General features: G+C 25.9%; 4 protein-coding genes and 2 long non-coding RNA genes across 12 annotated transcripts; 3 read left to right on the plus strand and 3 right to left on the minus strand.

Moving 5' to 3' along the window:
* Positions 1-296: 296 nt before the first annotated feature.
* LOC124957467 (zinc transporter foi-like) lies at positions 297-9151 on the minus strand. 5 transcript variants are annotated; one of them, XM_047514518.1, is made up of 12 exons: positions 9117-9151; positions 6143-6864; positions 5297-5355; positions 4942-5182; positions 4631-4800; positions 4316-4516; positions 4056-4185; positions 3703-3972; positions 3421-3597; positions 3146-3333; positions 2896-3076; positions 297-2837 (listed from the first exon to the last, which is right to left on the minus strand). In XM_047514518.1, the coding sequence occupies exons 1-11, from the start codon at positions 9134-9136 to the stop codon at positions 2930-2932; spliced, it is 2325 nt and encodes a 774-aa protein (XP_047370474.1). In that variant the 5' UTR covers positions 9137-9151; the 3' UTR covers positions 297-2837; positions 2896-2929. The 5 variants fall into 5 exon arrangements, with proteins under 5 accessions (XP_047370474.1, XP_047370475.1, XP_047370477.1 ...); XM_047514519.1 differs by lacking the exon at positions 9117-9151 and adding an exon at positions 8223-9100; XM_047514521.1 differs by lacking the exon at positions 9117-9151 and adding an exon at positions 8693-9099.
* Positions 3611-5274, plus strand: LOC124957530. Its single transcript, XR_007103656.1, has 2 exons — positions 3611-4181; positions 4732-5274. It is a non-coding gene; the product is annotated as an uncharacterized LOC124957530 (long non-coding RNA).
* A 426-nt stretch (positions 9152-9577) lies between the features above and the next one.
* Positions 9578-10909, minus strand: LOC124950157 (60S ribosomal protein L23). The gene is made up of 4 exons (XM_047496491.1): positions 10777-10909; positions 10462-10545; positions 9995-10123; positions 9578-9846 (listed from the first exon to the last, which is right to left on the minus strand). Exons 1-4 carry the CDS (start codon positions 10787-10789, stop codon positions 9650-9652), a joined length of 423 nt encoding a protein of 140 aa, XP_047352447.1. The 5' UTR covers positions 10790-10909; the 3' UTR covers positions 9578-9649.
* A 678-nt stretch (positions 10910-11587) lies between these two features.
* Positions 11588-12509, plus strand: LOC124950151. Its single transcript, XM_047496479.1, has 2 exons — positions 11588-11858; positions 11942-12509. The coding sequence occupies exons 1-2, from the start codon at positions 11742-11744 to the stop codon at positions 12389-12391; spliced, it is 567 nt and encodes a 188-aa protein (XP_047352435.1). The 5' UTR covers positions 11588-11741; the 3' UTR covers positions 12392-12509.
* Positions 11716-12805, minus strand: LOC124950162. Its single transcript, XR_007101274.1, has 2 exons — positions 12687-12805; positions 11716-12372 (listed from the first exon to the last, which is right to left on the minus strand). It is a non-coding gene; the product is annotated as an uncharacterized LOC124950162 (long non-coding RNA).
* A 616-nt stretch (positions 12806-13421) lies between these two features.
* LOC124950444 (metaxin-2-like) lies at positions 13422-16045 on the plus strand. Of its 3 annotated transcripts, none has more exons than XM_047497150.1 (4): positions 13425-13680; positions 13908-14487; positions 14589-14834; positions 15100-15205. In XM_047497150.1, coding segments are annotated over exons 1-4 (873 nt in total). In that variant the 5' UTR covers positions 13425-13634; the 3' UTR covers positions 15101-15205. The 3 variants fall into 3 exon arrangements, with proteins under 3 accessions (XP_047353095.1, XP_047353106.1, XP_047353117.1); XM_047497161.1 differs by lacking the exon at positions 14589-14834 and adding an exon at positions 15664-16045 and having other exon boundaries at positions 13453-13680; positions 15100-15237; XM_047497139.1 differs by lacking the exon at positions 15100-15205 and having other exon boundaries at positions 13422-13680; positions 14589-15086.
* The last annotated feature ends 830 nt before the right edge of the window (positions 16046-16875 follow it).

The following is a 16875-nucleotide window of genomic DNA, read 5'->3' on the forward strand; positions in this document are numbered from 1 at the left end:
AAAACCGTATTATTTATATTTAATAAAAGAGATGCGCATGTTACAAATTATTAATATCGCACGAAAATTTACCCAATTACAAATTATTTAATCATTGTTTGTATATAAATCATTAGGGCAATTGCATGAAAAATACTACATATTATCTACAAAACTTACATACTCGCTTGTAATAATTTTGTATTAAACTTATACTGGAATATCTCTACAAATTTAGTTTATTATCAATACTATCTATTACTATCAAAATAATAAATTTATTAGGAATTATTTTTGGTAAATAAATATTTTAAATATACCGTTAATTAAGTATTTAATAAAAAATTATTTCTTAAAAATAATGATACCGATAATATTAGTAAAAATCATACTTGAAAGAGAAATACAAAGGCATAAGTTTACACACATGCATATTTCACATACAAATAGTAGTATACATAAAGGTAGTATCACAGCAATTATGACCGCATACAATGTGCTTAAATTTATTTAATTGCTAAACCTTACAGTGTTGATAAATACATGTAATTTATGATATCTTTCAATGGTATACATGTTTATAAATGAGTAGTAAACATAAATGAAAAATATATACGTTATACATGTGTATCATTGAAATTTTAAGTATAACTTTATGATAGTTATATATTTAATTATATATCTACTAATGATAATTATAAAATGACATTGTGGCACATTTATACCCTCTCGAATTTAAGTAAAATTTGCATAATAACGTTAACTTTCAATTAATCTCATATTGAAAGTGATTGAAAGATTTTTCTATTTTTATTGGTGGGTTATTTAAAGTTATCAAAGTAACAAAAAGGTATATTTTTAAAGTAAAATATCATGTACACAATAAGATATATTAAGTTTATCTTTAAATGTTTATATTTATTGCTACAGGCTTTTTTATTGTTTCAGATAATTAATCACCTGCAGATATAAATTATCATAGCTAGCTTTCTTCTCTTTTCTTATTTCTATATAAAGGTAGATAATCAATTCTTAATATACGATTAATGTGAGTACATATAAAATTCTGTTCTTTATGAAATTCAGATATAACATGAATCTATCAAAATATTATATTTTCAGTATCATAACTTTTGCTCTGTATGAAGATAGATAAACAATAATGCTATATATTTTCTGATACAGTAATTCACAGTTTTTTTCCTCTGGTACATTTGTACAAAACTTAATAAATAAATGTGATTTAGATTGATACCTTCACAAAGTAGAAATTCTTCTAAAACATTTTAATTTATTTATTTCATCATTATTTAATTCGATTATTTATGCTACAATTCTCACACTTAATTGTTTGTATCACTGATAATCTATTATGGCTAAAGCCAGTTTTATTTTTATTTATTAAAACAATCTTACACATAAGAATAAGAAATATATTAATAATGATATATATGAGCACCAGTGCAATAATATCATTTCCCGATACTGAAATACATATAAATGAAAATGATTACATTGGAATTAAATAGATAAATGATTTTTTAATTATGAATATATGTGAGAATATTATATTAAAATCAACTGCATAATGGAATTCTATTTTGTTTGGATTTTATATATGTTCATAATAGAATTAATTCTATTTTTAAATATTATTTGATAAGTATACATAATGCAAACATATTAAATTAGGAATCTTTAAGTATATAAATTTTACATGGAACATCTGAATATTTTTATTGAAGTGCAAAGATAGGCATGATGATAAATATCCAGTGTTACTATGATACCATAAGTAAATACAATTGCAATTGTGTCTATTTGTCTCTGTATAATTAATACGTAGAAAAGATAATTTCTTAAAAAATAGAAATTTATATAATATCGAATAATCTATTGATTTAAAAAGCATTAATTAAATTATAACTTATTTTAATTTATAAGCAACCTTTAAATATCTATCTTATTTTATAAATGTTTAAACTAACTTCTGATTTAAGTATCAGATTACTTACAAAATAATGGAAGCCATCTTAACTAAATATTTTTATGTAATTGCTGCTATAGGTTTCTATAAATTACTTATAATAGATATAATTATAAAAATTATCAAGATTTTAAAGTATATAAAATAATGCACGTCGATAGATATTCAACATATATATGAAACAAATTAAATATATCGCCTAAATCTTTTGACAATATTAGCCAAAGTAAATATATTTTTTTTATTGATAATAACGAATTTCTTATATAAAAAAAGCAGTGAATTGAATGAAAGTGAATTTTGTAATAAAAAGTGTTCACAAATAAATCTAAAATGTGTTTAATGTTTAATGAATAATTACTTTAACATTAATATTTTTTATATATGCTTGCAGTCTATTCATAATAACAGTGGCAAGTTTTAATTCTAAGGCAACTTTCATTTAATATTATACACTTAATATTAATTTAAACACGCGATATTTTTCAACATATAAGCGAATGTATCATGTAATTTATAGCAGCAATTATATACAATCACTTTATGTAATATTAAAGTAACAGATAAAAGAACTAGGTAATATATTATAAAGTTCTTTATCTAATTACTGAAAATAAGGTTTTATCAATACATTCTCTGTAAGAACAGTATTTCAATAATCAGAAGTATACTCTGAATACTTGATCTTGTAAGTATACTTCAAATATTGTCGTTGTGTTTAAATTAATTTTTCTAGTTATTCAGTTATTCTCTTAGTGCTGCAGTATTTATCTTGATATCTTTATACCTTCTGTATTATCTTATATATAGTTTCATAGTTATTAATATAAGACTCCTTTATTATAAATAACGAACTTCATTGGTAAATGTGCTGCAAAGGTAAAAAATATAAAAATTTTTATTAAACATAAAAAATATTGGCAACTTACCATTTTTCAAAAATACTTCCGATATATATATAATTTAATCATTAAATATATGTTTAAGATCATGTTCATAAAGTGCAATAATTAGCATGATACCAAGACCCAATGATAATCCTAATGCTTGTAACATGCATTGCCAGTGTGAACTGCGCTCTGCAGAATGACTCGAAGATAACTCTGGTATCTGGAATTATTATAACAATGAGTAAAATTTGTCTTTAAGAAAATATTATAATATTATTTAAGTACTTACCATATCTACTAAAGCTATATATATAAACATACCAGCAGCAGCAGAAAATATCCAACTGGTTGCTGCTGGTGTACTGCCCAATAATACACCAACTATCATACCAAATAAGCATAGTACCGATGACAAAAGATTATAAAAAACTGCTTGTTTAGCACTCATACCTGCTTTTAACAATACTGCAAAATCACCTGTTCATAAAACTCATATTATTATTTTTATTATTGTTTAGAAAATTTTTTTATATTTATATTTGTTTAATTTTTATTCCAATTTACCTAATTCGTGAGGTAACTCATGACAAAAAACAGCAATAGCTGTAGAAAATCCACCTGCTATGTTTGCTGCAAAAGCTGCACCTATGGCCATGCCATCCGTAAAATTATGTAGGCCATCTCCCATTACTACCATCCAAGCAACGCTTGACATTGATTCTGGTGCAGAATGTACATGACCTTAAATAATACACATATTGATCTATTATAGAATAAAGACGTATACATCAAAATATAGTTACAATATAAAGATATTAAAATTTACTTCAACTAAATATATCTTACCATGAGAATGTGTATGGCCATGATGTTTAGTTTCATGCTCGCGTATGATAACAGTATAACTTTCAGATTCATTTAAAGGTATATCAGCACCATCTGTAGTTTTTTTTGCATTATTTACAATGGAATCATCCAACCTCCAATCATCAGTTGTTTTTTTCTCAATATCACTTGTCATCATTTTTGATACAGAATTACAGTTTGCTGTTAATGGTTTTTCTTCATCGATAACAGGTGGTTTATCTTGCTTATGTTGTCGATTATGATGATTATCTATAACAGAATTTCTTATAAAATATTGTTTGAAATATTTGAACTATGATATAATGTTTTATTCAAATTATCAGACAACATGCCTTGCGTCTCTGTAGTAATTTCACCATAACAATATGGATATGAAGAATATTTATGTTTACAGAGTTTTTCGCCAACAACATTACTGTTAGGACCATCAGATTCCCTCATAACTCTCACACGTGATGGTAACTGAAAATAGATTTTTTATTTGCATTTTATATTCGATATATATACACTCCATTATATATAGGTGTTCTTAACATTTTGCTATAACTATTACTAAAAAACTTTGTTATAAGTATTATGTTATTATATTTACTTTGTTACGACGTTGACGATGTTTTCTCCATTCCGCTAACACTGTTAAAGCTTTCTCAGTAAAAAAGAACAATACTAGACCAATCATAGCTATAAAACCCTTCCACATATTTAGATTATGTAGTTCTTCGTGATTTGATATAAAATGACTTTCATGAGCCTGACCATGTTCATGATTATGTGCCATTGGTGACATCATGGCCTAATAAACAATTTTAATAATTTTTTAATTTTTATATTATAATTATCAATTTATTATAAATAATAATAATACTATATATTATTTTGTTTAATTTAAGCAAGAAAGAAGACTTACATGTGGTAACAAATGTATAAGAGCATCACCACATAAAGTTCCCACAGCAAGTGCAACTAAGAATTGTAATAATTGATGATAATAAATTTTTCCCATTACAGGTATTACTGCTACACCAAGCAATCCACACAGACTAATAATTAAAATGCTAATCGTTGAGTACAACCACACTAAAAAATAAAACAACATATTCTTTGTAATTTGTTATTAAAAAATTATTTTCTCTATCACATTAAAATCACAAAATATAAAATTAAAAGAAACTTTCTTATAGCAATAAGATAGTGTAATATGAAAATATTGTTATATACCTTGAAACATGTTACGAGTTATTTCTTCTGAACGATAATCAATATCATCTGTAACAGCTTTGTAACTTTCTGGCACTAGAATACATCCAGTTCTTTCTAAACTTGATTCTCCTGCTAATTGATAAATAAGAACTGGACAAACACGTTCAAAAAGCCAGCTTGGTAGTGTTGTGTCATTATTTTTTGTATTATATGGGCTACCTTGTGCAACCGTATTTAGCAACTCTTTACCACTTAAGCACTGAAATAATGTAATCTTATATTGTTTTTATACAGTATAATATCTCCAGAGGTGTCAAGTACATACACTATAATTATATTTTATGAAAAATCCTTTATATCATAGTATATTTACCCTTTCTTTATTAATTCCATTTTTATCATGTAGGCCATTATGTTGCGAAGTTTTACTCTCTAGAATATATTTTAAATAAACTAAATTAATAAAATAACGTAAATAATTACATTTTTATTTTACAATAAAAGTTTCAATTAGATTAAAAAATAAAATATTGTTCATGTGCTCAAGGCTTTTAAATTAATAAAAAAAGTATTACAATGGAAAACATGGATGACCTAATAAGATTAAAATGCAGTATAGCATGAAATGATACAAACATATAATATATTATTACTACCACTTTGCTGATGCCAGACAAAGCATTAAATTTTGTTTGTACATCATATTTCAAATAATAAATATTATTCTGTATGTAAATAACTCTCATTTGCTTATATTATTTTTAAAATATTTTAGTCATAATTATTTGCTATTTTATAGTTTCAGTTATGTAGTTTCAATTTATGACTTACTGTGAATACATTTCGGCAAAGATCTAACGGGCAGGTCAATGAAATCAATAAGTGACTTATTAGGTCAATTGGACATATATTCAAATTATTAAACCAAATCATCATGAAATAAGCATTTGTAAGCTTAATCAAGATCATTGTTATCATCAATAGATTATATATATATAAAGTACATACCAAATTAGTCATATTTAGGTGGCCATTCAAACTACATTATTATTATGATGGACAGGTTTATTGTCATAACTATTGGCAATTAATTAAAATGAATACCCAACTTAATCTTGAAACTAGCTGCCCAAGGGTTACTCAAAAAACTACTATTCCCTATCATGTTTTCTATTTTTTTATGTAATTATTGTAACTTGCATTTTTTTGTAATACTTGCCTAATTGATTTTCGGATCGATTAATTCCCATGTTATGACCTTCTAGTTTAGAGATATCAGTCAAAAGTGTTAATAAACCTAATTTTCTTAACAGCTTTTCAAAACCCTCCATTGTCATACTTTTGCCATCACCATAGGATTCAAAAATTTTTTTCATGAAGTATTTTTCATTAACATCTGTACTTCTTCTTTTTCTAAGCCTAGAATCTTTAGTATGATCATTACTAAAATATGTGAATCCTTGATTTTCATGAATCATTAATTCAATTTGTCCAAGTCTTTCTAAAACTTCCAAATCATTTTTCAATAATATATTTGTGTCATTCTTATGTGGTTTTTGATTATCTTTAATAATCTTTTTTTTTTCCAAAACTCTCTTTTCAGAATAAGATTTATCAACAGCGATTGGCACAACTTTAGTAATTACATGTTTACTTTTATTAATTTCTTGAGTATCAATGTATTTTTTAATGTCATGTTTTACTTGATCCAATGTATTTGCTTTTACCTTTAAGTGATCTTTAAGTTGCAATAATTGCTTTGATCTTAATTCAGACGTTACTAGTTGGTTCTTAGAATTAGGTATATTTTCATGATTTGCAATGTCATAGGAGATTGCATCTGCCATTTTGAAGTCAATGTGTGCTGAGCATGGAGTATGTGCAGCACACAACACACATACTACACATACAGTAACAAAGTGATGAGACATATTGAAGTATCTGTAAAAATATTCAGAAAAAGAATATATATATAACAATAATTAATATTTTCATCATTATATTTATCATTTCTTATCTTTCTAATAAATATATATGATTTTACTGTTAAAAAAGATTTGATTTTTAAAAATATTTATAGTAAATACTAAACTTTCAATGAAATGTGGATTAAATAAAATAATAAAAAAAATAAGAAGAAATTAATCATTCTAAGAAATAACAATAATTACTTCTAAACATTAACTGAGAGATTGTATTAAAAGAAAATGATGTGAAGTATCTATCTAGATCAAATGAGATATATACTAAAGCAAATAATACATACAAATATAAAGTTATCTAATACATTGAGAAAATACTTTTAGAAATTGTACTTGCTTACTCTTTAAATATTATTTCAAAAAGAATATTAATTTGTAATTAAATTTCGTAAAGACAAACATGCATTTATAATCAAGCTAAAAACAATTAAAGAAAAGTGATGCTGCTGGTTGATCTAAATTTAAATAATGATTAATCCCAAATTTAATGAGGAAATCTAATGTTGGTAAGAGAAATATAATAGTAGCCAAAATAGTATGCTCAAAACAAATTTTCTCTGTAAATAGAAATTTTTATTAAAAATACTTTAATACAAGCTAGATTATATAACAAACATAAAAGAAATTAGATATTAAATATAGTAATTATAGACTGTATATAATAAGTCATTAGATACAAAATTGACAATATTCACTATGCTTTAATAAAAAGCACTTCTCTCTCTTAAAAATTTATTTATTTCATTGAAAAATCAATCAGAAGCAAACGATATTTCTTTGTTAATTCTTCTGTTCTTTTTTTAGCTTTGAATAAAAAAAAAGGAATATTTTACTGCTTCTATTAATTATTAAAAAAGAAGAAAAAAAAAGAAATAATAAAATCTATGCAGCGACACTATGATAAAAAAAAGCGTGCGAATTATCAATCGAAAAAACATTTGTTACGTATTTGTAATAAAATGTGTTTTAAAACTTGATCGACGAACATTTATTTATGAAATAAATTAAAATCATTGGTCGTCATGATTTCTGTAAAAGAACATTCATAGAAAACTTTAAGCGTTACTCAAAATTCACAGAGTATAAACAACATGTTTCTTAATCTCAACCGGTACGGTCGTTCGACTATTTGAGTAAATATAGTATCTACAAAATAGCATAAGAGACGAGTAGCGCCTAAATGATGGCATGCCAATGAAAGAATAGTGTTTTCTTTTCGAAGTGAAATTAAAATAAGGATAATAACAAGAAAGATAGAAAACGAAAATGCGTAGGTAGACGAATTGCGTTTTCATCGTCACCGAAATAGTCGCTCACTCGGTCGGTTGGTCCATCAAAAATTGTATTTTTAGCTGTCAAAAAAACGGCATGGAAAGAAAGAGAGAGAAAGAAGAATACTCGCGCGAGCGCACTCTTGCCCTCTCTTTTTCTCCTTCTTCTTCGAATAGGGAAGCCGAGTTCGATAAAATACCGGCGACACCGGTACCGGCATTGACATCAGCATCGATATCGACATCGAATGCGATTTTATCGTACGATATGAATGATTGAATTTAGGTTAAAAAAAACGACAGTCTCCAAGCTGCTTGCCTTTAAAATAGGTGAAAAAGTATAAGAAACACTAGCCGAGCGTGGGGTCACAACTTTTGTTCGTACTACTCTCTTGATTTACTCGAGTCGCGTGTCTCGCGCGCGCGTTATTACCACTTTGCGTGAACATTGTTTGAGGAAAGCATGCCGTCTGTTCTTTCCTCTTCTCTTTTTATTCTCTTATCATAAAGCTTTACCTCTACTATCCGTAGGCTGGAGACAAAATTCCCGCTACGGAATGGCATATGTTAATCGTGACCGACACGCACCCTTCCCGTAACACACGGAAAGCTAGCAGAGTCCGAAGGCGTACTAGTTAGGTATATAGAATAACCAGTCGGTCAGGGCAAACACCACCACCACCACCAACCCACTACCACCAGCATACTACACTACTGCCACCATCTCCTTTTCTCTCTTTCTTCGTCTAACAATCAGTACACTCTTGACTCTACTTTCTCCGTTTTTCGATCTTCCCCTATGTTACAATATGATTGTTTTTTGATCGCTTGACTAAAAGCAACCTGCAAATTTCTTCATCTTAATCTGCTTTAACTTTGGAAATGCATTAAAATCCATTCACTGATTACATATGTGCGCGCGACTAATAAAAATGCGTACATGTTAAAACGGTTACTCATTGCGCACGCGAGACAAAACCTAACAAAAATTATAAAAAGGAAACGTAGGCGATAATAAAATATTTTTCATCCTATTCTTCTTAAAGATATATATATATATATATATATATATATATATATATATACATAATATTGTAATTAGAAAGATAAGGTTATCATACTAATAAGATCACTATTTTATGTGCCAATAGAAACGCTTACTTCACATATACGATTTTCTGAATTGACCAATCCCTGACGATTATCTGATATATCTAAATTGGACTCAAACTTCTTTCTTGTTACTTCATTAATCAATAAGATCTCTATCATTTGTATTTTTACATTCTAAATATATATATATATATATATATATATATATATATATATATATATATATATATATATATGTATGCAACTTTATAAAATTATTATATTTAGTAGAAAAGCATGAAAACAATATCACATAAAACGATTTTCAGGACAAATGTCCAAATTTATTTTATTAAGGATAATAGATTTATACAGGATGTTTTACGCGATACTGCTAGCGTTGGATGCAATTCTTGGCCATAAATCTGCACATTCTTTCGCAACAGGTCCCGTAATAGCCGATCCTTTCATTTCACCTTTATTATTCACAATAACTCCTGCGTTATCTTCAAAGTATATAAATACACCGTCCTTCCTTCTAAATGGTTTCCGCTGACGTATGACTACTGCAGGCATAACTGTAATTACATTGAAACAGTTAAAGTTTTTATATATATATATATAAAAAATATATATATAAATAAAAAGTAAAAATTGTTTATAAAATATAATTATAAAAAATTATAAAATATTTATTAAAATCTATATGTATATCTGAAAGTTTACCCTTCTTCCTGAGTTCAGGTTTTCCTTTTTTCACAGTAGCAACAATCATATCTCCTGACCCAGCAGCTGGTAGACGATTCAATCTACCTTTGATTCCTTGGACTGCTATGACATAGAGATTTTTGGCACCTACAACAAATTTACAATAGAGACTTTGTATTTGTAAATTTTTTATTTATTTTAATTGGTTAATTTTTAATTTCAGATAAATACAATATATTTAACGAATATTTTTGTTAGTTATGTGTGATACTATATATTACAAAATAATAAATGAGGATTGGCTCTCTGCGAATAATTGTCTACGAATATAAAAATTACCATATTTTTATTTAAATTTGGCAAATTATATTGGATATACAACATAATAATAGAAATGATTAACCATGTGCTACAAACGATGGATACACACGATTAAGTTTTGAGGTTAAGATGTATAACTTAGAAAATAATAATTTATAACATACCGGTATTGTCGGCACAATTGATGACAGCACCAACTGGCAAACCCAGTGATATCCTAAACTTAGCTCCAGCCGAACCACCACGTCCTTGAAGAATAAAAATCTCACGTTAAATTCAGACATTGATAAACAACTACACGACACTCGTTCCTTCCGCAAGATCGTTTTTCTTCAACGAAAATACAATTCACGTAAGAACTTCTCATATCACAAAATATTTCCATTAAATTGACACTCGTCGTTTGTTTTTATTTCTACCGATGTGTACTTTTACAATTGATTTCATTGGATTTTCATTCTTCTCACGAAGAAACTTACCTCTCTTCGACATCTTGGTTTGTTTGAAAGGAAAAGACAACGATTCTCAAGCGCAGTACGACTCGTCAATTCTCAATACTTCGTTTCCGGTTTATTCAGGAAATATATTTAATTGCAAAGTTCTTTATTATTATATTAAAATTGTTAATATTGACTTATCTTTTCATATAAATTAAATTATATAAAATTAGATTTTGCTATATAAAAAAACATTAGGATAATAAATATTAGTAATAAAACAATTCAATCGTCGTTTGCTGTTTAAAAAAGGCGGTAAAATTGAATATGACATATTTTTCCTTTATTGTATCTACAAAGGAGGAATTAATATTAATTAAATCCTCTTCATAAATAATAAAATCATTGAATTTCTTGCCATGAAAATATCCATATATATATAAATTCTATCTATGTACATACATAAGTGAGATTAAAACTTTATATACTTAGGTACATCAAATTAAAATCGAACATGATCTACGAAGTATATATTAACATAATTTAAATCTTATTGGTTTCCAAATATCTGATACATTTAAACTATATAATAAAAATTTACAAAATGAAAATCTTTACTCAACAATTATAATTATATGTTATATACAATAAAATATACAAGAAAATAAAATTATTTTATTATTTCAACATGTATATATAAAAATGTATTAGTTATTTATTATATAATAATAATATATTAATAAAGAAAATAGTTATTGATTTAAAAAATGTCGTACATTAATTGATAACTTTATGCAATCTTTCTGATTAGAATACTACATCGTTAAGCGTCCATTATAGAAAAAAGATAATAAAAAAAAAGTAGCGCTAGTGTATCTCTTATAAATGAACCTTGTATATCCGGCTTATCTAATTAGTTGCGCTTTTTCAAGGCCATTGAAACTTACCATAGAAAAAGCATAGTTATATTAAACAATCGTATAAAATAATAAAGTTGTATATTTAAGATGAAGTGGATATTATTTAACAGTGCATTCCTAATATGTAGTTGCTTCATTTTATGTCAAGATATTGTATTTCCAAATGATGAGGAATTATCTCATGTGAGTGGAAATAAACCGATGGTATGTGTTATAAAAAGTACATTTTATGTATAAGAAATTTGTTATATTGTAAGATGAAAAATATATATCATTTTTGTGTTAAGATAACAGAGCGTATTCCTGTGTCAATACCAGATCATTGTCCAACCAATATGCTTGTTTATCCAAGTGATGGAAATAATGTTGCTTGGGTGTGCGATTGTAGACCAAGATTTTTATACCTTCCTTTAAATGATTCGTGTTATGAAGCCTATAGACAAGGACCTTGTTCTCCACAACATTATTTAGTTCTTCCTGAAGGAGAAGCAATCCCACAATGTGTTAAAAATCCATGTTTAGAAGATGGTTTGGTTAAATACAATAATACATGTTATGCTCTTAATACAATTGGTGGTCCTTGCGCACCCAGTGTAATAGGTGTCAATGAAACTAATTTTCAACTGGAATGCATATCAATCGATATTGCACCTTTTGTAATAATTAAAGCACCTACACGAAACTGTCCTCCAGGTAGTCGTAGAACTACATTAGGTTTCTGCAAGACACCAATATAAATTTCTTTTTATATGATCTATCGAATTTTAAATATGAAACAACTGAAAAAATTTATTTATTAATGAAAAGATAAAAGATATTTAATGAATAAAAATAAATAATGAACATTATAATATACATTTATATATAAGGATATTTTATATATTTTATCAATTCTTTGTAAATTAAATATTGTAATAATTGAAAACTGACAATTTAATAAAAATATATGGTATAATAAAAAATTATATTTATTTTTTATTGTATTAAAACAATTGAATAAGTTAAAAAAATAATTGGAGTTTAGATACATACATTGTATCAATCATTATTTCTGTCTATAATTGTTTCTTTGAATCGTTTTACTCTTAATCATACAAATTGATGAGATAACATACTTATTGTTCGTGGTACAAATAGTATTGATGTTTTACGTCATTGACTTTGATTAAAAAAAAAAAACACAAATATTTGACTAACGTAGTATATTCCGGTTTTTAAATTTGAATTTTTTTTTTTTATGACAAGACACAAAAATTTTAAAAATATAAATTATTTAGAAAAGATTTATCTATATAATCTTTGCATATATATAATTTACAATATACTATTTATTTGTGTATGACGTATTTGAAAAAATATCGATAGAAAGTAACAAAGAATTGTTACAAACACGAACATTGGGATCATTATTTATTAATACACAAATATTCTTAAGGTCTATACTATTCCAATTAAAAACAAAATATTAAGTTTTAATTCATATTTAATGAGAACAAAATATATTTTTAATTTTAGGATAATTCTTTGATGGCTACTTTCGTATGTACTGCAATTTGTCCTGAAAAAAATATCAACATTCATGGTTAGTAAATAAAAAGAAATATATGGATATTTAAAAAATAGCTATTTTATTCTTCATATAATTATTTTTAGTTAATTTAAAAATTATTTTAGAACACGATTGTTCCTAAATATTGATTAATTTTATTATCGAAAGTCATATTGAAAACTGATCTATTTAACTTATAAATATACTTGATATATTACGTGTATATATTATCAAACGATATGATATTAAAACGTAATTAAAATATAACAGATTGTGATTGTTAAAAGAAGTTACTTGAGTTATTTTTTCTATAGTATATTTCTCTATTTGATCACATAGATCTATATACTTTACGCGGTTCTGTTTCTTGATTTCATAAGTAAATTAACATAAAATATAATTCAAGTAAATTTACTATATTATATTTCAATATGCCTGGTGAACTGACAGCAGATATAATTAATTTAGAGCTTGGAGGTGATTTTTTCAGATTCTTTTCTAAAACTTTTTATATTTATTATTTCGGTTAAATTATTAGAATCTAACCTCACTTTATGATATAAACAGCTCATCTTATATTTCATGTAGTAAATTTGTCTAAGTGTCATCTTTATTTATAAATTTCGATTGAAACATTTTATGTACTGGTATATTTTAATAATGTTTATCGCTAAAGTTTGTATATTTGGTACCTCTATTTACAGCTCAGGAACCATGGCCTCAATTGATACAATTATATAGACCATTCGAAGTAGAACAAATATTATTGCCAGACAATGCTAACTGTCTTGCTGTTCAAGCTTTTCTCAAAATGTGTAATTTGGAGTTTCAAATAAAGTCAAGAAGAGATGCCGAGTATATGTCTCCAAATGGTTCTTTGCCTTTTATTAAATGTGGTGCATTTGTACTATCTGAATTTGATAATATAGTGTCCTTTATTTCAAACAAAGGGACAAGTTTATCCAACCATTTAAAACCTGTAGATAAATCAGATATGAAAGCTTATATTTCATTAGTCAACAATGTCTTTGTGAATGCAGAACTTTATATTTGTTGGGTCGATCAAACAACATTAGAAGAAGTAACTAAACAAAGACATGGAAGTGTTTATCCCTGGCCTCTTAATCATTACCTGAATTGGCAAAAGAGAAAACAAGTTATAAAAAGGCTTACCGTACTTGGTTGGTATAACAGAACTTTAAAAGAAGTCTCTAATGAAGTTGAAAATTGTTGCGTGATATTATCAGAAAGATTGAATGGGAGAAACTTCTTTTTTGGTGACAAGTAAGTAGTTTTAACATATACGCTAAAAATATAATCCCACTTTTATTTTTATTTAAATAAGTAAAGTAACAAAATTACAATATTTAAATATAACTTGGAAGACCTACAGAACTTGATGCCTTGGTATATGGTCATATACAAGCTCTTACCAACTTCCATTTCCTTCCATCCACACAAGGAATTAACACAATTATTCATATATTCCCAAAACTTATGGACCATGCTTATAAAATCAATAGTATCTACTTTAATCAAAAGTTAGACCAAAGCAAAGAAGCCACACTTGAAGATAATTCCATTATAAGAGACTTTGAAGTAATAGAAAAACCATCAGAAACTTCTTTATGGTATAACTCAGATTCTCCTGAATCTCTTCCACCATTGTCAGAAGATTCATTCATTCTATAAATATTGTTCATAGACTTTCATTCCAAATTATTAATTTTATATAATACGGAAATAATGCATGGAAATTTGCATGTAAATATATGCATTTATTCTTAAAACCTAATGTGTCTATAAATTTTATTTATTAATTTTAATATTATATTAACAATATTCTTAATTATTATTTCTACAATAATGTTAAAAATTATTTAATTAATTATATAGAAATCCAAATGAATTGGATGCCCTCGTCTTCGGACATATTTTTACGATTATTACAACACCTCTTCCAAACAACGTTCTGGCGAATATTGTCAAGAATTTCCCAACACTCGTGAATCTCTGCAAACGCATCGAGAATAGGTATTTTCAACGTTCGGATGATTAGACAAGGTTGCACTCGGACTTCAGGTATATTGAATTGAGTTATACTGATTACAACACAATCAAGTTCCTATGTTATGCAACAGATGCAACTAAAGATGAAAATATTAGTAGAAATATTTGCAATATACAATAAATATGTCCATGTATATATGTATTTCCATATATGGACATTTGTTACTACATCAATAATTACAAGAGAATTATCAGATAAATTAAAAAAAAAATCAACATCAACATACTTGAAGTTCGAGTTAAAAGATAATATGATAGATTATATATTATATACCGTAATTGTTAACAAGATAACTGAATATGACTATTAATCACACATAATATTTTAGTGTTGAATGCAAAATAATACTTAAAAAATAGATAGCTTATAACAAATATAACATTTTTCAGCATATTTTCTCTACAAACATTAGCAGTCAAATAGATTAACAAAACGTTGGAGGCAAGAGATAGGTGACACATCTAAGGAGATTTGCAATTATTGTAAGAGTATATAAAACTTATACAAGCTGTTTTTAACACTCGGCGAAGTTTTTTTTTTTTTGGATATTATTAAAACATTGATTATAGTAATACTCTGTTCTCATGTTAAAAAGATGAAAGAGTTATTTTCCATGTACCTGTGCATAATATTCATGCTATTTGTATCAATAATAATTATATAAACATATATCCATTATATACAACGGTCGTAATTTTGTTGATAACAATGAATGTAAACAGATGATAATAATGTTATGATTCTAAATAGAAAATTGTTTTTATTCTGGTATTTTCTAAGTTCTCTTTAACATCATTCATAAATCTAATCATTGATAAAATACAGGTAATCATTATTTGTAGTTGTACATTATTTTGTTTGTACTGTGTTTTTAGCTGAAATACAAAGTGCATTTGTTAAACATGTTTTTAAATAACAGAACAGAGTAATATAATTATTTTTTAACAAAGATGAAATATTTCGTCTTTTTCACACAATTTATTTTACAAATTAATTTTTATCTAGTCAACTTTACATCATTTTACATGTAGTCTTATGTATACAGTAATATATAAATTATAACCATTATAAGACTTTACTATATAATTTGTCAATATATAAAATAGTGTTTCTTAAAAATAATATAAAATTTATTATATCAAATTCTTTCATCTGTTATTACAGCTATTTTATTATTATTAAATACTTAATAATTATCTAAGTACTTTATAAATACATATAATATGTTAATGATTTCTTTCTTTTTTTTTTTCTTTAAGATTTAATAAAGATAAAAGAATTTGAAATAATATTATTAATAACTAATTATTCAATGAGACAATATAATTAATATATTAGAATAATATTTGTCTGCAAATGACATATTGAAATATTTATATCTCATACTTAACTTTATTCATTTTCTATGAAGTTCCCATTTTGAGAATATTTTTCAAATAAACATTATGTATATGTAATATTTGTGTCACTTACCTGTTTAGTAAAGATGTATAATAATTAGCATTTATTAATGATTAGGTACATATTTCTTGTGTCCAGCGTTTCTGTTATTCTTATATAGGTAGTTTTGTTTTATTGAGCACAAATTATATATTGATATA

This window comes from Vespa velutina, chromosome 1, assembly GCF_912470025.1.
Source record: "Vespa velutina chromosome 1, iVesVel2.1, whole genome shotgun sequence".
NCBI classification, from domain to species: Eukaryota; Metazoa; Arthropoda; class Insecta; order Hymenoptera; family Vespidae; genus Vespa; species Vespa velutina.

Coding starts and splice junctions, on each gene's coding strand:
- LOC124957467 (XM_047514518.1), bottom strand. CDS start 9,136: ATGAGTAACCGTTTTAACAT. Junction 5,356..6,142: donor TCGATCCGAAAATCAATTAG/GCAAGTATTACA, acceptor AATATATTCTAG/AGAGTAAAACTTCGCAACAT. Junction 3,077..3,145: donor ATATAGCTTTAGTAGATATG/GTAAGTACTTAA, acceptor TAATAATTCCAG/ATACCAGAGTTATCTTCGAG.
- LOC124950157 (XM_047496491.1), bottom strand. Junction 10,124..10,461: donor CAATTGTGCCGACAATACCG/GTATGTTATAAA, acceptor AATTTGTTGTAG/GTGCCAAAAATCTCTATGTC. Junction 9,847..9,994: donor ACCTGAACTCAGGAAGAAGG/GTAAACTTTCAG, acceptor ATGTAATTACAG/TTATGCCTGCAGTAGTCATA.
- LOC124950151 (XM_047496479.1), top strand. CDS start 11,742: ATGAAGTGGATATTATTTAACAGTGCATTCCTAATATGTAGTTGCTTC. Junction 11,859..11,941: donor TGAGTGGAAATAAACCGATG/GTATGTGTTATA, acceptor TTTTGTGTTAAG/ATAACAGAGCGTATTCCTGT.
- LOC124950444 (XM_047497139.1), top strand. CDS start 13,635: ATGCCTGGTGAACTGACAGCAGATATAATTAATTTAGAGCTTGGAG. Junction 13,681..13,907: donor AATTAATTTAGAGCTTGGAG/GTGATTTTTTCA, acceptor CTCTATTTACAG/CTCAGGAACCATGGCCTCAA. Junction 14,488..14,588: donor AACTTCTTTTTTGGTGACAA/GTAAGTAGTTTT, acceptor ATAACTTGGAAG/ACCTACAGAACTTGATGCCT.